This window comes from Corythoichthys intestinalis, chromosome 6 (genome assembly GCF_030265065.1).
Source record: "Corythoichthys intestinalis isolate RoL2023-P3 chromosome 6, ASM3026506v1, whole genome shotgun sequence".
Classification (NCBI taxonomy): domain Eukaryota; kingdom Metazoa; phylum Chordata; class Actinopteri; order Syngnathiformes; family Syngnathidae; genus Corythoichthys; species Corythoichthys intestinalis.
This window is the reverse complement of record NC_080400.1, coordinates 46,227,855-46,252,419: the sequence shown is the minus strand read 5'-3', so window position 1 is coordinate 46,252,419 and position 24,565 is coordinate 46,227,855. Positions and strand designations below refer to the sequence as shown.

Sequence of the window (24,565 nt, the reverse complement as noted above, 5' to 3'; positions counted from 1 at the left end):
GAAAAACCTCATAACTATCCAATCACATCTCCCAAAAATAATAATAACAAAACATGACTGATGCAGTGTTGAGATTTGACCAATGAAAGAGACAGAATCTTGGTGGAGGGCGTCAACATTTAACGGTATGTCCAATAGTATATACTGTAAGGAGGGACTAAAATGTAAAGAAGGCCAATGGACGTCAGTGAGGCTCGCACGTGTTGGAGCCAGTGTGAGAAAATCGATGACTACGGGATGATAGTAGCAAACCAAAATGTTGAGGTATTCTGGATTGCAATTTTAAATATACATTTTGTCACATGAACTCATCGGCAGCCATGACGAAGAGTGACTGTGACTGCTCATGTTTCGCTGCCATTGATGGCGTTTGACGTCCAATCCATTTTAGCTGGGAGGGTTGTAAGCGATCGTTTGCGGCTATCCTGTCCCAGTCAAAATGAAATGGACGTCAATGGCATCGAAAAATGAGCAATCACAGCCACTCTTCCCGTTTAAATGAAGATATTAAAAAAAAAAAAAAAAAAAAAAGTCTTGCTCGGGAGCATCTGTGTGCACTTCTCAACGATCAATTTAATTAAACTTAGTTTTTTGTTAAAATTGTACTAATTTATAAATGTATTCATTAAAAAAATCATATAAAAATATAATTATTATTGATAATTTTAAAAATATCTTATGACCAAGTATAGTCACTTGTCATACCTTGTGCCAGACTATAGTCACTTAAAGGGTTCACGTGTCAAATAATAATATTAATTTTTCAATTACCAATTATAGTAACTTGTTCTATAAAGGGTTGAAGGTTTTAAGTGTCAACTATTGAATAGCTGCCCAATGTCCACTGTAGTGACTGCTGTCCCGAAAAGGGTTAAAAATGAGGCTTCACAGCCAATCCTTGCCGATTAAATAAATTGGATCTCTATCGTTATCAATGGCAGGCAGTCAGTTAGGTACATTTTAAGTAAAATATACACTAATATAAAGACCTCAATTATTTGGAACAATCCTTAATAAAAAATAATAAATAAAAAAAAAACCCATACAAAATAAGTATTGCTGTAATAACAATAGTGTTGGAATGATTAATCAATTAACTTGAGTAATACGATTAGAAAAAAGTTTCAAATTAAATTTTGCTGCTTCGAGTATTCATTTAATTAAAGTGGCCTCGAAAAGGTTTGTTTTGAAAGTGTTCAAATCGTTTTACTGATTTGGGTGGCTACACTGCCGTCTAGTGGCGACAGTGAATATGACATAAGTCATTTCACATGGTTGAATCCAGCTGCTCCCTGTTAAGACGACTTTTTCTGCATTTGTAATTTAGCTTATTGGTTTATTTAGCCATTTTTTGTGGGAATGTGTGTTTGCACCATTTGTTAAGAGCATTGTAAAAAAAAAAAAAAAAAATTAGCATTTCATTGCATTTAAACTAGCGGACTTTTGCTATGTAAGTTAGCAATATGTTCTTTTGTTGTACTTAGATCCTTATTTATTTATTTATTTATTTATTTATTTATTTATTTATCTATTTATACAGTTTGGGGCTCAGGTCGGGTATTTTAATTTTCAACTTTTATAGATAATATTTTACAGGAAACCTCTTAATATTAAAATCAGAAATCGGAAAGTCAATTACATGCAATGACACTTTTCAGCCTCAGGGGGGCCATGCCACCCCGGCCTGAAACTCTGCGTATGGTTGGCAGGAAATCAAGAGTTCAAAAGGATCAAACGTCTATCACCCACAATGGCAAAGAAACATGATCGATCACTCATTCCAGCCCTTCAAGTCAAAACGAATCAGACATCTATCTCTATCAATGGCAGCCAATGAGTTGATGGCTCTCCCTAGATTTCATTGAATTTTTCTCATGTTAGTATGGCTGTAAACTCATTGAAATTTTCCCCATCTAAATTCAGTCCATTGTTGCCAACTACTATTGAGCCCCCCTAGTGTCAGGGTAGAAAAAATATTTTTTATGGGTATTTTAATATACTGTGGGTACAGATTAGTATACTGTGGGTACAGATTACTGATGATTTTTTTTTCTAGGCAAGGCAAGGCAAATTTATTAATTTAGCACAATTCAACACAAGGCAATTCAAAGTGCTTTACATCACATGATGATCATAAAAATCACATAAAAATCAATAGAGTTGAAATAGGAAATAAAATCATACATAAAAATTGCATTTAATCATGAATAGAAAAAATAAATAAAGAAAAAAAATAAAGAAAAAAATAATGCACAAGAGGAATACAAAGCAAATAGATTGAAATATATCAACAGTTATGGATAGGCAGTACTAAACAAAAGCGTTTTTAGCCCTGATTTAAAGGAGCTAACAGTTTGAGCATACTTCAGACCTTCAGGTAACTTGTTCCAGAGGCGAGGAGCATTATAACTAAATGCTGCCTCACCCTGCTTGGTTCTTGTTCTTGGAACATACAGGAGACCTGTTCCAGACGACCTTAGGGGTCTAGATGTTTCATAGGAATCTAACAAATCAAGAATGTATTTTGGTCCAAGGCCAATAAGTGTTTTGTAGACGAGCAGTAGTATTTTATAATCTATCCTTTGACTCACTGGAAGCCAGTGTCACGATTTAAAAACCGGTGTAATGTGGTCCAGTTTCCTTGTATTTGTGAGGACTCTGGCTGCAGCATTCTGTACTCGCTGCGGCTTCCTGACTGATTTTTTATCAAGACCTGTAAATATACCATTGGTATAGTCCAATCTGCTGAAAATGAATGCATGCATAAGTTTGTCCATGTCTTCTTGAGTCAGAAGCCCCTTAATTCTGGCTATATTTTTTAGTTGGCAATAAGCAGATTTAGTGACGAACTATAGATGGCTATCAAATTTTAGGTCTGAGTCAATAATTACGCCAAGTTTTCTGACTAGATTTGTAGCTGTAAGTGACATTGTGCTAAGGTGGCTGCTTATCTTTGACCTTTCCTTTTTTGGCCCAAAAATGATCACTTCTGTCTTCTCCACATTTAACTGGAGAAAATTCTGGCACATCCATTCATTGATTTGATGAATGCATTTACTCAGGTAGACTAAGGCTACGTTCATACTACAGGTCTTAATGCACGAATCCGATTTTTTGTCATATCCGTTTTTTTGGCGTGCCCGTTCAGACTGCCTTTGTCCATTGAGACCGTTCAAGTTTTACGAATGCACACTAATTCGCAGTCTGACACGCGGTGAGCAAGAAGACCCGCACCCGCAGAAGCATCAAAACAAATGACACACGTCATCCGTCATTCCAGGGATATCATATTTTGCTTTTCAAAAGGAGGACACACATAACAGATATAAATAATCCCCGTTTAGTCTTATATTCAAAGTTTATATGGATCGATAGCATGCACGCAGTGTCCGTGCATGTCACACACACATACGGGCAATTTGCCCCGACTCTCGGCCGTGTAGGCAATGTTGAAATATTGCTCACTTGGAGCAGAGAGAAAACTGAGCAGCTTCCTTAGGCTTATCCTCAACTCATTTTTATTTTTTATGACTGTTGTCATGCCCAGCCCTTCCCCAAAAGCCGTGTTCACTGCAAGCTAGGCGCTAATAACGCACAGCTGCACCGCTACGGTAGCGTCTCTCTCGCTATTTGATGACGTATTTGCTGCATGAAATCCGATTTGGGAGAGTGGACAGTACAGACCGCCGCGACAGTCTGGAAAAATGTGGCCCAGATCGGATTTGAACCACATACTAAAGTGACCCAGATCGGATTTGAAATGGTCCAGTTCTATGCGACTTGTCACGTTCAGACCGTCAAGTTAATGCCTCACTCGAGTCAGAAAACCACGAAAAAATCGGATTCGTGCATTAAGACCTGTAGTATGAACGTAGCCTAAGGGACTAAAATCATGTGGGGACACAGAAATGTACAGTTGTGTGTCATCTGCATAGGTGTGATAGGAGATGTCATACTGTTCCATAATCTGAGCTAAGGGAATCATACAGAAGTTAAACAAGAGTGGTCCAAGAATTGACCCTTGAGGGACTCCACACGTGAATTTGGTTCGTTCTGACTGATGGTTCCCGATTGACACAAAGAAATCATGTAAATAAGATGTGAACCACTGTTCCAATCTGCTCAGTAGTATGTTGTGATCAACTGTGTCGAATGCGGCGCTGAGATCCAATAGTAGCAGAACAGATGATTTGCCTGCATCGGTATTCCGACAAATATCATTTTGGACTTTGATAAGCACGGTCTACCCTGGTACCAGGGGTGTTCTGGAAACTACTTATGACTCCTTTGTATTTTATTATTTTGTGGGAGCTGGTACAACCATAGGGCTGTATTGCAGTCAAACAACACCAATTGACTAGGAATCTATTAAATGAATTATAAATGCAATATGGAATAACAGTTAAATGAAATTGATTAGAAAATTCTAACTGCAATATTATAAGCATACAAAACAATGACATCTAATTGCTGATATAAGTGTTACGTAACAATGCTGAGCGTCATACTATGCTACAGCACTGCAAACTACAACCACAACAATAAGCACGCGGTCAAGTGTATATTAATAGTGTGTGTATTTGTAACCTTGTCATGTTGGGACTGGACAGTGTTGTCCAGTGATCTGGAGAGCGCAGTAATGTGGGAAAGGGGGAGCCGTGCAGGCGCCATATATGGGCACACCACCGACTCTAGTTCGCTATTGGCTGGTCGCCTTATGCAGCTGCTTGTCAACAAGATGGCCTTCCTCGTCTCTGTCGTTTTGACACTGATTATTTTGGTATCCCAGCGCACATACCGCAAAAGCTTGTGTCACTTCTAAATAGATTGAAGGAGTGGGGCCGCCGAGAGTCCTAACAAGGTATACAGTCAGCTAGACCGAGTTCAGGGAAGTGACAAGCCTCGATCGTAGCCGCCGCTCAACAAGGTTGATTAAGAAAGTAGCTGCTTTCGACGCTAGCCTGAAAGAGCTAGCTTAGCTACGTGGACGCGGATAGTTAAGTCGTGTCACCTGCAATTCCCTGCACAAACTGGTTTGGTCACAAGAAATACTGAGAGGAAAGTCGTCCTGACTACAGTTTAAAAACCAACGAGGTTGCTTGCGAAGGCCATCGTTGCTGAGGTAAGAGAGTTAGCGAAATCCGACGCCACTGTGTTTTTCTTTTCACTCTGTTTATTTATTCTTATTTTTCTTTACCCTTGTGAGCATGCTAGCCAATTTTCAGGCATATCATTAGATCTAGTTAGCTGCTCTGTAGTATATGCTAACTCTGTAAAATACACATCCCACCAAGTACGATTACTTCGTGACTAAATGCGATTAAAGATTACATACATGGTACTCGGAACATGGTTTGTCCTGCAAAATAAACACATCCCTCCGAAATTAAAACATAATTCTGGTTGGGTGACACAACATAATCTTGGTTAAAATAGTTAACATTAACAACATGCTGCAGTTTTATAGACTATACTCGTAAAAAACATAAAATGGACAACGTATCTTCTCGTTTTATGCCCGGGCAGTGTATTTACTGACGTTGTATTGCTATACACTACAACAGTACAACATATCATGACATTAACTAATTCACTGCCATTGACAGCGATAGACGTCTAATCCATTTTAACTGGGATTAGCCGGCATTAAATGATCACGTTTCAGCACTATTGACGGCGATAGACGTCCAATCGAGTTCGGCTAAGAGGGGTGGCTGCGATATGTCCCTCCCACTCCAAATGGATTCAACATGTCGCGCCGTCAGTGTGTCCTTATTTTGAGTATTGCAATTGATAGGTTGTCAAAATTCCTGTATGGTCAATGTAAAAAAACAAAACATTTTTGAGCAACTCTGGTTCACCTAACCCTCAGTGGCAGCTAGTGAGTTAACACCTGGCCTAGTGCTGCAACGATCAATCGATTAACTCGAGTAATTCGATTAGAAAAAAAGCTTTGAATCACATTTTGCTCCTTAAAGTATTAGTTTAATTAGAGTGGTGTTGCGATTGTTTGTTTTGATAGTGTTTGCATTTAGTTTTATCAATTTGGGTGGATATACTAACCTCTAGTAGCAACAGTGAATATGACATAACTCATTTAACATGACTGAATCCGGCTGCTCCCTGTTAAGACCAACATAAGGTAATTTTTAATTTGAGCTAATATGTATTTTTATTTATTCATAAATTATTTTTTAGTATATTTTGCCATTTTTGTGGGGATATGTGTTTGAACGATTTGTTAAGAGCTTTGTAAAAAAAATACATTTTCTAGCATTTAAGCTAGCGGACTTGGGCTATGCAAGTGAGCCAATTGTTCTCTTGTTGTACTTAGACCCTCATTTATTCTTTTTTTTTTTTTTTTAACCGTTTGATGCTAAGCACCAGTATTTTATTTTTAAATGACAGTGTTATTCTATACAGTTTGAAGAAACACTTGGAAATTTTATTTTGAATTTGCGTTTAATTCTCTTTTGAAAGTGCAGTCTTAGCAAGCCTTTGTTTTACATCACCTAAAATTCATTCTGCAACGCATTACATGTTCCTAATCTGATTACTCGTCATTCGAAGTAACTAATTGATATATTAATCGACTACTGAAATAATCATTAGCTGCAGCCCTAACCTGGAAAAACGCAAGGGTTTAAAACTGTTGTTGACAATCTTGTCATTTTTAGATCCGTTTCTAGACTTTGATGATTATAATAATCACGTAGTATACATACTGTCTGGTGGGCTGATTGGATTTAGGTGAATGGTTTGCCATCTACCCTTTAACTTATCAAGTGTGATATGACATCGTGGTCCTTGTGATTGACAAGTCAAAGTCTAACTTGTAATGTTGACATCGAGGAGTATAACCTTTCCTAGGCACAGACAGGCTACCATGCAGACCTTTTAAGTTGTTGGGTTTTGGTGTACTTTTCTGGGATGATGACTGCTCTGAATGATGCACTCTGCTGTTATGGCCAGACTGACACTTTAAAACGGTGGCACTATATACTATACTACAGTCGCAGCCCTTTCTCTCAAATACACATGCAGATCTTAGGGCAGCTCTACAGGGTGACCCCAAAAAAAGTTTACACTGCCATAATACAACTTAAATGCCATGTTTATTCATTTTAGAATTAGAATTTAATCACAAATTATACATTATTGTAAAGAACATGTACAGTACACTCTGTTTTTCAATGTGTCCTCCCTTAAAGAGCATACGACACGAGAAAAAAAGTATTAAATGGGATTATTATGTGAATTAGAATCATATTTTGAGACGATTCGACTATATACAATAATTTAGCAAAGCACAGATGACGAGAAATTAGTCTTTTAATCTGCCGGTTAGCCACGCCTACCATTATAGGGCTTTAGCGTCCACAACAGGTGGATGACGTCAGCGGTAGACTGGGCTCATCGATTTTACTATTCAGCCCATTGAGGGTGAATTATTCAGAACGAGGAAAACGCGACGAAGAAAGCCGCAAAATGTCATTGTTTCAGTCTCTCTACTCCAATATTTTTACAGGATATTCTTTTTATCCAAGTATTTTTCCCCAATAGCAATATAAATGGCTTGAGAAGGACCAGTCAGCCCGTCGAGGGGGAACTATTCACAATAAGGAAAACGCGACGAAGAGAGCGGCAAAATGTCATTGTTTCTGTCTCTTTACTTCAATATTTTTACAGGATATTCTTTTTATCCAAGTATTTACCCCAATTGCTAAATAAATGGCATGGTCATGACAAATAACAGTCTTGTGCTGAATGGAATATGAAAGAATAAAAATGCATTTATTCAGGACGACATGGCAAAATTACTCCATAATGGTCAAAACTGTCGACTTCACCTTTACTGTCGCACCTCCCGAACTATATTTTATGACACCTAAATCGGACATATGTCATTTCCCTTCCCCGGCTTCGGAGAATGTAAACAAACCAGAAGGCGTGACAGCTAGCCGACATGCTAACCCAAACCGAGTGATGTTTGTGAAGAGGACGTCTTCTACCGTACACGTCACAGCGCCCTCCTCCTTAAAGCAAGACCGAAGCCGGAAGTCACTCATTTTCCTGGCGCGGGATTCAAAAAACTAAATAAATATAGCGATCGCTTCCACACATATCCAAGCGGTCCATATCATTCAGGAGCATAAAATACCGTGTGTATTATGAAATAAACATGCTTTTTCGTGTCACAGGCACTTTAAGTGTCACAACAGCCTTCAGGCGCCTGCGGAATGCTTGACAGGTCTTCTTTATGTAGGATGCTGTCATCTTTTCCCAAGATCTAACAATGGACCTCTCCAAGGCTGCCACAGAAGTTTGTGGCTTCTTACAGGCACTGTCCTCCACAGTTGCCTGTATGCTATAATCCAGGGGATTGAGATCTGGACTCTGGGGTGGCCACATATCACCTTGTCAATCAACTTTTTGGTCCACACAGATCGGGTTTTCCAGACCCAGGTTTTCGTGAGGCTGTTCCAGTATCTTTCAGCTTCTTTTTAACTTTGTAGACTGCACATCTGGATATTCTCAGATTTGCTGCAATCTCAGTAGGTGTCAAACCGGCACGCAGCAATTCAGGTACAGCTAAAGTTTTCTTCTTTTTCAGCAGAAACACAGGAATTGTAGAGACGAGAGATTACCAGCTGCATTGAGTGACCTTAATGAATCGCTTAAGCATGACAACCTATTTAGATATGTTTCAATGGCTTTTAAACAAGCAGTCAACTGAGTGTAAACTTTTTTTTGGGTCACCCTGTATGTTAAGGTACACTCTTGGTAATATACAATACGAAATATTATTCAAGTGCAACAGTCTGAGCCGTCGTGTTGAGCGCTGCAGCGAAAATGATTTATTAGTTCTGGTGAAAGCAAAGTACTGCTGTTTGTTGGTAGGCTCTGACACTTTTTAATGTGCATTTACCCAAAAAGATGGGAATCAGAATGGTTTGCAAACACGTTTGTCTGCGTAAAAACTTCATTAAATGTCCATGTTTGGTAAAGAGCATCTGGTCCTGAGGATGTGCTTGTAAACAAATTTCTACATCTATTTCAGTTCTATCCCACATGTAACACGTAACATTTGTCTATTTATAGTATAGTCACTGAACTTCTGTCTGTATATTTTGCCGCAGAGCACACGTGCAGTGTTACAGTATATCCGAAGGTTCCAGCTCTGAAGTGTAGCTGGCTGTTTCTATGCTTGGCCAGGATTTGGGGGATTAGTTTGATGTAGAAAGCTTAAACCCAAACCTTCCTTTTTCAGCAAGTGTTTCAAATGAAGCATGTGCTTAATGTAGCTTGGTACTTGGGCGTCTGTGGTTGGCCAGTTCATGGTGTGGTGAACATTGATGGCCATAGTAAATGTCATGCATCTTATTTTTACTTTATGACGATTTTGACTTTTTAAAATTAATTGCATTGTTTGATGTTTCTTATGCTCTGGTAATACTGTGTTGTTAAACAGCAAATGAAAACCTCAGATTAACCTATGTGTATTTCCCCACACATCCATTCCTCTTGCATTTGCTGTACTGCTTAGATTTTCATTCATTTGGGGAGTGTGCGACAGTAGTAGGAGTGGAAACCTCTTGGTACCTCACGATACTATACGATTTGCACTACAAAGCTCACGATAACGATGATCTCACGATATGGCGATACAACGATTATCGATACATTGGTCAGGAAATCATTCTAGGATATTCTACAAACAACTAAGAAACAGAAAACCAAGCTTCTGCTGTGAATCGGAATGAGTTTATTACTAGTAGACGTCCAATGCATTTGAACTGGGAGGGTGGCAGCGAATGAACATTCCCTCCCACGTCAAACGGATTGAACGTCTGTGGCCGGTAGTGGCAGCCAATGCCAGGCACTGAAGCAATTTTCGGCCATTTAATGTCATTTACCTGTTGATTTTCAGTTACTTCCTGTTGATTTTGGGGTATTTTATGGGTCTCCTCACGTTTATTTTGAGTTACAGAACAGGAAGTGACCTGGGAATCACCCAAATGAACAGAAAATGACTTGTAAATGCCTTGAAAATCGGACAGAATGACAGTGAAAGCTCTGGTTTTGAATAAACGAACGTTCCCAGTCTAAATGGATTGGGCGTCGAGCACCATCATTGCAGCCTTAGAGTTAACTGAGACATTATTATGATGGAAGATTTTGGTAGCAACTTGTTGCTTCATTTTCATTTTTATTTTTATTTTTAGACATTGACACCTTTTTAAAACAATATCTTGATTCTTGGCAGAAGCTTATCGATAACCATTTAGGATACAAAGTATCACAATACATCATCATTAGCCTATCCCAGCTGATTCAAGTCAAAATCATGGTACACCTTGAACTGTTTGCTACCCAGATGCAGGGTGCATATATACCAAACCACATCGTTTTATTGTAGTCCTTTTTTTCTTGTACTGCATTTCATTTTTAGGTAAGAGTCTATCATAGTGGCTCATCTACGAGGGTTAATATTTTCCAACGCTCCTGAATAGGGATGTCCCAATCTGATCACATCATCGGAAATCTGGCCGATCGCGCTATTTTCACTCAGTGAAGCATTTAATAAAGACAATCATTTTTCTACATTATTCTTGTTTTAAAATAATAATAATCAGGAAGGTGGCATGATGGGACAGTAACATGTTTAAAACTTTTTAATGTATTTATTTTTTTTTAACAACACTTCTTTTTTTTTTTTCTCTCTCGGTATCGGCAGATTTTCAAAATCTGGTGACTCAGACTCGGGGGCAAAAATATGCGATCGGGACATCCCTACTCTCAAACGACCTCCTGCTCACAGACTCACAACCCTCTTCAGATTGTGGACTTTTCTCTGTTCATTCCAAAACCTTAATCTTCTAGTGAAGCCATTCTTTAGTTAACAGTTTGGGTTCTTTGGGTGAAATTCATCTAAAGTTTGAAATATTAAGTTCTTCTATGTCTTTGTAGATTTCTAGTAGTAGTAGTAGTAGTAGTGGTAGAATGTGTTAGCTTTTGCGCTAACACTTTTTGGTATTCAGATCAGTTTATTACATTTTGCAGTTAAGAGAGAACCCACCTGCTGAAACAAACAGGCTCTAACCATGATACATCCATTTTTCATGCTTCACTGTAGTTGAGGTGTTCTATTTATTCACATGTATTTTTGTGAAATGTAAGGCTGGGATGTTTTCTTTGTAAATATGTAGAAGATGGAAGATTGTTGTCAACTGGACTGAACAACGGGTACTTACTAGGAGCTGAAACAGGCGAAAAATGCTCTTTAAATTTAATCACAAGTGCATTAATTTTTTGCTTTGAGGATGAATAACGTCTTAGGAATGGCCCTTTGGGGAAAAAAAAATAAACTCAATCTTTGACACATTCTCATTTCAAAATGTCAACAAATGAGCGGAACCACTAAACCAGTTGTTCCGTTCCTTGCTTAACCAATCATGTAGCGTGAATAGAACCTGGACAAGTTAGGTTGACTTACGTTAGCATGCTGGCAGCTAGACACAACAGTTCTTGTCATTTGCTCACCAGTGGGAGCGTTCAGAAAATATGAAATAAAATGAGTGTTCTTGACAAATTGACAAACTTGAAAGCTTTAGAATGCTCAAGTGCAAGATGTTTAGGAATATTAACACATTTTATTTGTGTAACACAATTCCAGTTAATGTACAACTATAGACAGAAATTATACAGGTCCTTCTAAAAAAATTAGCATATTGTGATAAAGTTCATTATTTTCTGTAATGTACTGATAAACTTCAGACTTTCATGTATTTTAGATTCATTACACACAACTGAAGTAGTTCAAGCCTTTTATTATTTTAATATTGATGATTTTGGCAAAAAAGTCAAGAAAAACCAAAAATCCCGATCCCCAAAAATTAGCATATCATGAGAAGGTACTCTAAAGAAGCTACTAACCTAATCATCTGAATTAACTCCAAACACCTGCGAAAGATTCCTGAGGCTTTTAAAAACTCCCAGCCTGGTTCATTACTCAAAACCGCAATCATGGGAAAGACTGCCTACCTGACTGCTGTCCAGAAGGCCATCATTGACACCCTCAAGCAAGAGGCTTAGACACAGAAAGACATTTCTGAGCGACTAGGCTGTTACCGGAGTGCTGCATCAAGGCACCTCAGTGGGAAGTCTGTGGGAAGGAAAAAGTGTGGCAGGAAACGCTGCACAACCAGAAGAGGTGACCGCACCCTGAGAAAGATTGTGGAGAAGGGCCGATTCCAGACCTTGGGGGACCTGCAGAAACACTGGACTGAGTCTGGAGTAGAAACATCCAGAGGCACCGTGCACAGGCGTGTGCTGGAAATGGGCTACAGGTGCCGCATTCCCTCGGTCAAGCCACTTTTGAACCTGAAACAGCGGCAGAAGCGCCTGACCTGGGCTACAGAGAAACAGCATTGGACTGTTGCTCAGTGGTCCCAAGTACTTTTTTCAGATGAAAACAAATTTTGCATGTCATTCGGAAATCAAGGTGCCAGAGTTTGGAGGCAGACTGGGGAGAAGGAAATGCCAAAATGCCTGAAGTCCAGTGTCAAGTACCCACAGTCAGTGGTGGTCTGGGGTGCCATGTCAGCTACTGGTGTTGGCCCACTGTGTTTTATCAAGGGCAGGGTCAATACAGCGAGCTATCAGGAGATTTTGGAGCACTTCATGCTTCCATCTACTGAAATGGTTTATGGAGATATGGAGATTTCATGTTTCAGCACGACCTGGCACCTGCTCACAGTGCCAAAACCACTGGTAAATTGTTTACTGACCATGGCATTACTGTGATCAATTGGCCTGCCAACGCTCCTGACCTGAACCCCATAGAGAATCTGTGGGATATTGTGAAGAGGAAGTTGAGAGACACCAGACCGAACACTGTGGATGAGTGTAAGGCCGCTATCGAAGCATCCTGGGCCTCCATAACACCTCAGCGGTGCCACAGGCTGATTGCCTCCATGCCACGCCGCATTGAAGCAGTCATTTCTGCAAAACGATTCCCTACCAACTATTGAGTGCATAGCTGATATAAGTAATTGAAGGTTGACTTTTTTTGTATTAAAAAACACTTTTTTTGCATTGGTCGGATGAAATATGCTAATTTTTTTGAGATAGGGATTTTGGGGTTTTCTTGACTTTTTTTTTGCCAAAATCATCAATATTAAAACAATAAAAGGCTTGAACTACTTCAATTGTGTGTAATAAATCTAAAATATATGAAAGTCTAATGTTTATCAGTACATTACAGAAAATAATGAACTTTATGACAATATTCTAATTTTTTGAGAAGGACGTGTATACTGTACATCAGACGGATAAGATTAAGGCATTGTTTAACTATTTCATTTTCCAAAGCGATAACACTGAGTGCTAGCCGATTTTGATCATTTTGACTCCTCTTTCAAGGCCGCCTGAATATTTAGTGTCATGACTAATGTCAACATGTAGGCCAACAAATGGTTGTTGATGACTATAGTAATCATCAGTAGAAGATAGGTGAGTTCTGTGAAATCACTTTCAGACCGAAATATGGATAAAACAATCTTTTTGTGAAAAGATATATCCTGCACAGCAATGACTTTAACACAGTTTTTTGATTGAGTCACGCCTCAAACATTTCAATATTGCTATTGGAGCTGTCCCGACTAGTTGACGTTGTCGATGTCATCGATGATGTAAATGCGTCGACGGGTAAAACATACTGTCGACGGGTAATGATGGGTTAAAAAAAAAAAAAAAAATTACATGCGGATAAAGTTTAGAATGGCGGGCGCTCGCGATGCAAGCGGTGAAAGTGCTATAAAGCCAAAAAAGCGGACCAGAATGGCCAGAGCCAGGAATTCAAGGAAAATATGGAGTTTGCCACTGTGTGTACTCTTTGCCAAGCTGAGCTCGCATACCATGGTAGCACGTCGGCTATGAACGAACACTTGAAGCGCCGTCACCCAGGTGTAATTTTGGAAGACAACAAGAAACAAGAAGCTAGCGGATTGTAAGTCCACACAACTTTCTAAAGATTTTTTTTAATTGAAGTTGCATTTATGTGCGTCGTATCAACGTGCATCATTAAGTTTTTTTCCCCACGTACTTCACGTTTTTAATCTACTGTGCTGCTGCTCCCGAAAGCTGTAGATCTCGAGACATCTCTGTGCACGGCATGCAGATTGTATTTAGTAGGATCATTGAAGCTCCCACTTGAGGGGTGTGTGTGTATATATATATATATGTCCTGTATATACATAGTATAATAAAAATATATATGGCGGAAAACACTCAGGTGACTTGAAGTTCCGCTCTGAGACCCCCAATTTGGCCAAATTTCAAAATTGTCCGATATGGAGGTGTGATCCATCATTGGAAAGCTTAAAATCTCAATTTTTGGGGGGAAGAGAGATTTTGAACAAGAGGGTATTTTAAAAAGATTTTTTTTTTTTTTTAAACAGCAAAACCCTATCTGGAGGTGAGAGCACGCGAGAGCAGATTTACAGACCCCATGACTTTAACGAGATATTATCTCGTACACACCTTGTTTCGATCCAAAAACTCCATGTATCACTGAGTGTCAAGACACAGCTGTGAATGGCCACAGCTGGATTTTTGGGGGATTTTATGGGTGAAACATGGTAATATAACGAGGGTCGTGATGCAGAAATCGCAGACATCAAAGAGTGAATTCAATTTTTCTTTGTTTGGATTGATTATTTATCATCTAACCTATCAGAGAAAATGTGACAGTCACAAAAAACAAATACATATAGTAGTGTACTAATAAAATCAATACAAAACATCTTAAAACACACATCTCTAAGCTCAGTTTTAAAGTTGAGTCAATGGTGTAATGGTGTTTTTTGTTTGGCCCTTAAGAGAAGCTGAGGATGCTGGATGTACTATACGTTATGTAGCTTCAAGCTGTCTATTAGCAACAGAAAAAGACTTTTGCAGTGAACCAAACTCATGCTTCTCCGTTCTTTCAGGTGCGCATGCTTGATGGCCGTAAAAGTTACAAAAGGAAAGCAGTTTGGGTGCTCTTAGCCTGGAGCATTGTCAGAATCAAGGGGACAGGACAAGGAGACTGGAGCAGTTTCACCACTGCCCCACCCCCTTCAAATCTTTTCTAAAAATAGTTCCCGCATATGCCTACATGTTCTCTGTGTTGCCTCCTATTGATCAAGTCCTCTGTAAACCACAAATATTCGGGAGTTTGTTTTGTTCCTCTTGATTGTGTCTCATTTGCTCGATGCCGACACCAAACCTGAAATGGAATCCTTTTAATTAGATTTACATAGAGGGCTAGATAGATTGAGGGAATGCGATTACTAATTGAGTTTAACTGTTAGGCTTACTTGTTGTAATATTAATTTTAATAGTAGCATTGACTGATGTCTTTCATGCTTCACAAAAATGCCCTGTTAAAATAACAGCAATATGGTATCAATCAGTATTTTCTTTCTTTCTACTTCATTCTTTCTACATCTACTATTCTTGCTCCTCCTACCTTTGACTGTCCTTCTAATGCAGGTTTGGTGCCCGATTAAACTGGAGCACTGCAGCAAGCAGTGCCGTACAGGTCGGCACTGGCATGTGGATTGGACCATGAGAGCACTGTCTTTGGCTGCCTGCAAACCAGCATAGCTGCCAGCATGTTTCAGAGCTCTGCATCATGATGGACCGAGACACCTTCTCCCATATAAGTCTGTGGTGCCCACGCCCCTTTGGCACCTACTCTCAGAACAAAGCTAGGAGTCCTGGCACAGGGGGTAATGTTTTAGCCGTAGGGGGGGCAGGTTCTTCCTCCCTCTGCAAGGGTGAACCCCCTCCTGGTAGCAGGAGGGCTGGGGATGGCGCTGAAGATGGAGGAATTCTAGTGGGCGTGCAGGAAGATACAGTAAAAGTGGAGGATGTGGGTTCTGAGAACACACCACCTGAACTTAACTCGAACGCCTTGACACAAAGCCAGCCACCTATACCCACATCATCTCCTTCACCACTCCCATCTTCTGGGACCCAAATGGATGACGGACGAGTGCTTTTGGATACCTGGTATGTCATTAAACCAGGAAACACAAAGGAAAAGATTGCCTTCTTTGTGGCACATGAGTTTAGTGGGGCAGGCCAACCCAGACCTAGTGCCATGAAGGTAAGCTGCAAAAACAAACATTTGTGCTTTTATTGCAATATATTTAGTATTTTTTTCCCCAAGTACCTATGTTTTGTTGTGTTTTTTTTCATCACAGGTTAAAGGTAATTGGGCAACTGACTGCAGTAAAGCAAAAAGACGAAGAAGATGCTCATCTTATGACCCTCCAAACCGCACGCACACCTCAGGAGCTCATCTCAGCCGTGGCTCATCAGAAGCACCCAATGCATCTCCTACCCTCAATCAACCAACAATGGAGGGGACGAATGAAACTGACCTGCTGTCAGTGGCTCAGATGGTTGCCTTGGTTGAGCGGAGGACAGCCATGGCCCTGCAAGATATTGTTGCTGTTCATGAAAACCAGCAGCAACCCTCAACTACCAGTCAGGAGCAGGACCTTATACCTCACCAGCGCGCACTACTCCAGAAAACAGAATCAAACCCCACTAATATGGCCTTCATGTCTGACAGTTCAAAAGGCCAACCATCCAAAGAAATCAAGGAATTATCATCTATTCAGACGGACCAAGAGCTGGAGGAGCAGCAAGAGTCATGTCGGGTTGCACAAGCCATCGCACACTTTGAGTCTCAGAATCTGGAGAATCGCCTTCATATGGGGGCTGGTTCAGCTATAAGCTTTTCAAATCGAGACAGGGAGCTCAGAGGAGGAGCAGAGTCCAGTCGTGTTGCACCATCTCCAACTCACAGCCACGGCGAGGTGAGGATAGCTTTCAGAGTGTCAAATCTTGATCCACGTTCTCAGCTGGAGCCAGCAAGCCGTTCACGCTGTATGTTTATGAGTTGTGGAGGTGGGAGTAGCCAAGGAGCAGCCAGATCTAAAGAGAAAATTACCTGTGACCTCTACCAGCTTGTCAGTCCCTCTTCAAGAGACCCCAATAGCCTGCTGCTCGCAGCCACGACTGCAGCCACTAAGCCAGACGGAGACCTCCATCATTCTGACAGGCAGACCTGCGGCAGCCCGGAAACAACCCAGGAACCTTCTTCTGGGGAGAAAAAGTCTGTGAGGGAGCGAGTGACTGGATTTCATGTGGAGGTTGTGGTTACAGGTGCTGTGGACCAATGTGTGTTTTATGGCAAGGACAGTACAGAGAATGTTCAAGAAGAGACTGTATGTTTTGCTATGCCTGGTGGGGGAGGAACAGTTGGGGGTGTACCCACCTCTACTGACCTCTCATCAGAGGATCCTCCTCCAGGACAGCTCTTCTTCTTCCCACCCCCACGAGTGTCAGAAGAGGAATCTAATGTTTCAGGTTCAGGTAGAGGATCAGGACTATGCTCTTTGGACTGTGCCAAGAGCAGCAGCCCAGGAGCAGGGGTCATGTGCTCAGGAGAGCATACTCCGCGACCAGACTCTCCCCTAGCCAGTGTTGGAGAAGACTGTTCAGACCCATCGTTATGTCGCCTCTACCGCCACGTCTCTCATGACTTTCTGGAGATTCGCTTTCAGATTCAGCGCTTGCTTGAACCTCGCCAGTACATGCTGCTTCTCCCCGACCACATTATGGTCAATATCTTTAGTTACCTACCTACACACTCCTTGGCAGCCCTCAAATGCACCTGTCACTACTTCAAGGTGCTGATCGAGACCTACGGCGTGCGAGCTGTGGACTCTCGCTGGAATCAAGACCCTCTTTATCGAGAGGACCCCTGTAAGCAGTGTAAACGACAGTACGAACGCGGAGATGTTTCACTGTGCCGATGGCACCCTAAACCTTACCACCATGACCTGCCTTATGGACGTTCCTATTGGATGTGTTGCCGACGTACAGACAAGGACACACCAGGATGCCGGGTTGGGCTTCATGATAATAACTGGGTCCAGCAGCCTGCCGATGGCTCTCAGCCAATCCGGTCCAAGAGGGAGGTCCGACGGGAAGAGGCCAGGTAGAAGAGGAAATATATCACCTTGTTTCTTCAACCTAACCTGCATCAGTTCTTCTAGAAAGATGAGCATGGAAAAGGAGTACATAGAAAAACTATCACTCCAGGACACTCTTCATTCCACCTTATGTTTAGTGGTGGCTCTCTCCATTGAGTGGAGGAGTAAAGAAGGAAATAAGGTGTGTCACTCCATGCCTTTTTTTGTCTAGTCCTACAAACTTTTTCTCCTCCCACTATACTCCAGAGTGGCACTTTTTCGAGTGTGCCTACAAGTGTTGGGGTCTCATCTCGCTGCTGTCCGTTTGCCCCATTCTCATGCCTCTTGCATGTCAGGATTACTGCCCAACTCCATACATTGGAGGCTATCAGACAGTTCCTGTGACATCTCTGCAGTGTATTTGATTGAGATTAGCATTAAGTGACAAATAGAAATGTAATGCCCTGGAGCCTGGTTGTTGTACCCACCACACACTTCCACACGTTCATTGGGCCGAGTGCAGCCGATTCATTAAATGAACTGTACTGACTCCAACATGCCAAACCATTCAGTGTGGAATGTTTAGCGTTGCTACAAAAATATGATTGTATGAGACAAACTTGATATTCCAACATATGAGCATTGTCCTGCGCCTTGCATTTCTATTTCTCTGAATGTGCTGTATTTATTGTATGTCGATCAGTCCCCTGATAATGCTGCTGAAACCATTGGCTGTGTCACTGAAGTTATTTCTCAAATAGCCATGCTATTGGTTAATACTCTCCCATACTCTGGTCACCTGTTTGTTTGTTTGTTTGTTTTTTTGTTAGTTTTTTTATATCGATCATACTTTAGGTGACCAGCCATGAACATGAGGAAAAAAGTACTACTTCTGGGAGATACAATGTATAGATTAAGATCAGTGGGATATAAAAAAAGAGGAATACATTACTTTTTATGATTTGACTGACTTGCTTGCCTTTTTTTTTTTTTTTTTTTTTTTTTTAATAAATGGTGGTTGGCTTTTTGGGGTGTGTAAGAATGTTTGCCGTTCTATTGGACCATGCTCTTTATCAGTCCCAACCTTCACAAACCAAAAGAATGGTTTAGTTTTTTTAATCCATCATTGTTTAAACTTGCCCATCTTTTTTTTTCTCCTCCGTCCTCTAACCTGGCAAAGGGTTGCGTTGGCTATGGCACCAATGTTTTTAGTGTTAAACCAACTATCAAGACCACAGAGACTCTACACCAGCTCCAGCCTTAATCCCGCACACTCCCCACATACCTCTAATTTCCCTGCAGGAGATTGAGGCACCAGATACCTCACAGACGGTCAAGAGTATGAGGTGGTTCACCTTAGCCTTGTTTTTAGGGGCTTCAAAAACTTTTAGTGCAAAAAGTCATCTTCTCTTTCTTCAGCTTTTCCCACTGTTTTTTTTACACCCCATCCCAACTTGCTGACTGACTAAACATTATAGACCCCTTTACTTTTGATAAACAAAGATGTGATCAGAATGTGAGTGCAGCTTTGGCTCAGAAGGCATGATCTTCCCATCCATACATGTTATCTCAGATTTTTTTTCTTTTATTATTTTTTATTTTTTTGGAAGCCAATGCTGTGCACGTAGCTTTTGATGAACATGCTGGGAAAGGGGTCTATAGTGATGCTGAAACTGCACGAAGGTGAGACGATGTTTTGGTAGTCACGGGAGATGCTTGTAGTTTCCAGATATGTGCAACTCTAATGGGACTTTTGGCTTAAATATAAAAAGTGATGATTAAAACTGGAAATTCAAAATTGACCTGGTTTCTGTGGTGTTTAATGTATTAAATCAATGACCAACACAAACACAGTTGTGTTAAGTTAAATATACATTGTTGCAAAAAATGTACAATTTGAAGCCTGCCAATCAATAGTAACTATGGTAAGCAACAGATACATTTTACAAATACAAACATGTTTTGAATTAGCATGAGCTTGAACAAATTCAACACAGTAATGCATTGTTTCACATCCTAACCCTTGGAGCTATGAGACAGCCGTTCTAACCATTCACAGTACGCAAGTATTTCCAAAAGACATGTTTCGTTAATGTCGATTGAAATATTAGGGTCATTTAACAAATAATTGGAAGTGCAAATCTTACATATTACTCGTTTAACCCTCTCAGGGACAGTGGTACTTGACCGGACATCAATTCAAAAGTTATCCTTGGTTAAACCCACTCACTGCCAGCCCAGGTTACAGAGTGTTGGGGTATTTGGTAAAAGGGTAGTTGATATTTTAAATGCCAATTGATGGCAGTAGATGTCCAATTCATTTAAAAAATGGATTGGACATTTGTTGCCGTCAGTTGCAGCCAGAAGTAAATGTGAGGTCTCGAGATTTACAATGCTGAGTAGGAGTGGGAACCTCTTGGTACCATACGATACGATACGATTTGCGATACAAAGCTCACGATAACGATGATCTGACGATATGGCGATACAACGACTATTGATACATTAGTCTGGAAATCATTCTAGGATATTCTACAAGCAACTAATAAACAGAAAAACAAAATTTTCATCCTTCGGCTGTGTGTTTATCACTAGTAGACATCCAATCCATTTGAACTTGGAGGGTGGCAGCGAATACCAGGCAATGAGGTAATTTTGGGCCATTTAAGGTCATTTACCTGTTGATTTTCAGTTACTTCCTGTTGATTTTGGGGTATTTTATATGCCACTTCCTATTTATTTTGAGTTACAGAACAGGAAGTGACCTGGAAATCACCCAAATGAATAGGCAGTGACTCAAACTCAACAGGAAATGGCCATGTAAATGCACTAAAATGAACAGCAAGTGACCTGTAAATGCCCGAAAATCGGACCAAATGACTGTGAATGCTCTGGCTTTAAATGAACGAACGTTCCCAGTCTAAATGGATTGGGCCTTGCGCACCGTCAATGACAGCCTTAGAGTTAACTGAGACACTATTATGGTGGAAGATTTTGGTAGCAACTTGATGGTTCTTTGTTTTGTTTTGATTTTTTTTGGACACCTTTTTAAAACGATATCTCGATTCTTGACAAGCATATCGATAACCTTTTGGGATACAAAGTATCACGATATATCACCATTTTGATATTTTGTCAAACCCCTAATGCTGAGCAAAATTAATAAAATTCCAAGAGCAAAACACACGGATCATCCACACATATTGGAATTTGTCTTTGATTTTCAAATTAATTTTTATTATACTTTTTTTTTGGAGGGGGGGCTCCTTCAATTCATTTTTAATGTATTTTTTTACTTCCCATCGCAAAATACGGGCTTGCAACATGAATTACTACAATTAAATATCAAACGAGGGGGCAAAACATATTGAGACCACTGTCCCATATGAATGTAATAAAGCTAAGAAAAAAAGTTTGTACATGAAAGAGTTAGCCTAATTAGGAGGTTGGTAAATTAGGAAATATTTAACCTTCTCACCTCCAGTTAGGGTTTCGCTCTTAACATTATTATTTTTTTTAAAAAAATGCCCTCCTGTTCATAAATTTTCTTCCCCCAGAAAATTGAGATTTTAAGCTTTCTAAAGATGTATCACAAGTGCATATCGCACAATTTTGAAATTTGGCCAAATTGAGGGTCTCAGACCGGAACTCCAAGTCATCCGAGTGTTTTCCGCTATACAGTATATATTTTAGGCTAATGCTGTCAAAACATATTATTTTGAGAATGTAGTTTGTAATTTAAAAATAAACTTTTTTTAGGGGTTGCATCAATGACCCCCCCCCCCCCCCACACACACACACACACACTCACACAGTTAATAGCAGGACATAATAGTGTTATGTTACAATATGGATCCAAACACAGACTTTGAAATTAGAAGTATTTATTACAAAAAACGAGAACAAAGGGAGCACGCCAAAGTAACGCGAGTAAGAAAATACAACTGAGAGAGCACGCTAAGTAACGCGGGTAAGAAAATACAACAGAGAGCACGCTAGAAAACGCGGGTCAGAAAATACAACTGAGAGAGCACGCTAGAAAACGCGAGTAAGAAAATACAACTGAGAGAGCACGCCAAAATGGCGTGAATATAACAGTACAAAATTATAATTACAAAATCCCAATAAAACACAAAGGTAAATGAGATCAAACCAGAACACGATCGAAGAATGTCGGGAAGCACCAAGGGTGACGATGAGCACACAGCGGTAAGCAAAGCAGGTAACAAGCAAATGCAATAGTCCGACACTCGCAGACGGTGACAGGAGTCCTTAAATAATGAGCGCTCCAAATGTGCCACAGGTGTGCAGCACAGCCCCGCCCATCCAGCTGCATAATGTGCTGGAAAGGAAAGAAAAGAACTGAGAAGGCACATAAACATGACAGAACCCCCCCCTCAACGGACGCCCCCTGGCGGACCACCTGGTTTCAACGGATGGAGGGAGTGGAAATCCCGCAGAAGTGACGGGTCGAGAATCCAGGAGCGGGGTACCCAGGAACGTTCCTCAGGGCCGTAACCTTCCCAGTCGACCAGGTACTGCACCCCCCTACCCCTCTTCCTGGAATCGAGAATGACACGCACCGTGTACACTGGTCCACCGTCGACTATGCGAGGAGCAGGAGGAGGCACTGGCGGAGGGTTCAGAGGACAGGTGGAGACAGGCTTGAGCAGCGAGACGTGGAAAACGGGGTGAATCTTCATCGAGCTGGGAAGCTTCAGCCTGACTGCGACAGGGTTCACCACAGAGTCCACCGCGAAAGGGCCCACGAATCTAGGGCCTAGCTTCTTAGAAGTCCCAGCAAGGCGTAAATCCCGCGCCGACAGCCAGACCATCTGGCCCGGACGATAAGCTGGAGCGGGTCTCCTATGGCGATCAGCAATCAGACGGTTGCGGGCTGCCGTGCGGACAAGTGCCGCCCTAGTGTCTCTCCAGACCCTATGGGCTCTCCGCAGGTGCACCTGGACAGATGGCACAACGACCTCGGCCTCCTGAGACGGGAATAGCGGCGGCTGGAACCCATATGCGGTCATGAAAGGTGACCTCCCGGTGGCTGAGCAAACGAGGGTGTTGTGAGCGTACTCCACCCAAGGGAGGTGTGAAGACCAGGAAGCTGGGTGCAGGTGACAGACGCAACGGAGGGCGGCCTCCAGCTCCTGGTTGACCCGTTCAGTCTGCCCGTTGGACTGTGGGTGGTAACCAGAAGACAAACTTGACGTGGCCCCCAAGGCTTTGCAGAACGCTGCCCAAACCCGGGAGACAAACTGGGGGCCCCTGTCGGAGACGAGGTCACACGGGATGCCATGAGTCCGAAACACGTGCGTTACCAGCAAGTCAGCGGTTTCCAGAGCCGAAGGCAACTTTGGGAGAGCGACGAAGTGTACCATCTTTGAGAATCTGTCCACCACTGTCAAGATGACGGAATGACCCCTGGAGCGTGGAAGGCCAGTGATGAAGTCAAGTGCAACATGGGACCAAGGGCGAGATGGAACAGGCAAGGGACGCAAGAGTCCTGCTGGAGCACGGTGGACTGCCTTGCCCCGAGCGCAGACGGAGCAAGCAGAAACATAGTCCATGACGTCCTTTCTCATACCTGGCCACCAAAATTTTTGGGAAAGTAGGAAGAATGTGCGGGACACACCCGGGTGGCAGGCGAACTTTGAAGTGTGACTCCACTTCAGCACTGCTGCACGCTGAGCAACCGGAACAAATAGCCTGCCAGCAGGACAGCCTCCAGGCACCTTAACGCCTTGCAGGGCCTCTTCCACAAGCCGTTCGACCTCCCAGCGTAGCGCGCCGACTATCAGGTTTCCAGGAACAACAGGCTCCTCCGAAGGCTCCTCCCCCGCTGGCTCATGAAGCCTTGAAAGTGCATCGGGCTTCCCGTTTCTTGAACCTGGACGGTAAGTGATCACGTAGTTGAATCGCGTCAGGAGTAATGCCCAACGGGCCTGGCGTGAGTTGAGACGCTTGGCGGCCCGAAGGTATTGCAGGTTCTTGTGGTCGGTAAGTATTTGGAACGGTACCTCTGTGCCCTCCAACCAGTGCCTCCATTCCTGCAAAGCCTGGACTATAGCGAGCAGCTCCCTGTTGCCCACATCGTAATTCGCCTCGGCAGGGGTGAGGCGGCGGGAGTAGAAGGCACAGGGGTGCAGTTTCTGGTCGACTGAAGACCTCTGGGACAGGATTGCCCCCACTCCGGAACTCGACGCGTCAACCTCGACCACAAAAGGAAGATCTGGGTCAGCATGGACAAGGACGGGCGAGCTCGTGAATGACCGTTTAAGACTTACGAATGCGGCCTCTGCCACTGGAGACCACACAAAGGGGCGTTTGTTAGAGGTCAGCCTGGTCAGGGGCTCAGCCCTCATACTATAATTTTGGATAAAACGCCTATAAAAATTGGCAAACCCAAGGAATCTTTGTAATTGCTTACGTGAAGTGGGAGTCGGCCATTCTGCTACTGCCTTAATTTTAGCTGGGTCAGGTCGTAGCTGCCCTTTTTCCACAATAAAACCAAGAAACTGGAT

The 24,565-nt window shown here is 41.8% G+C and overlaps 1 protein-coding gene across 1 annotated transcript; it reads left to right on the top strand.

The window, feature by feature from the left end:
• Positions 1-4,667: 4,667 nt before the first annotated feature.
• On the top strand, positions 4,668-19,837 carry fbxo46 (F-box protein 46). The gene is made up of 3 exons (XM_057839840.1): positions 4,668-5,122; positions 15,538-16,156; positions 16,254-19,837. The coding sequence occupies exons 2-3, from the start codon at positions 15,680-15,682 to the stop codon at positions 18,063-18,065; spliced, it is 2,289 nt and encodes a 762-aa protein (XP_057695823.1). The 5' UTR covers positions 4,668-5,122; positions 15,538-15,679; the 3' UTR covers positions 18,066-19,837.
• The last annotated feature ends 4,728 nt before the right edge of the window (positions 19,838-24,565 follow it).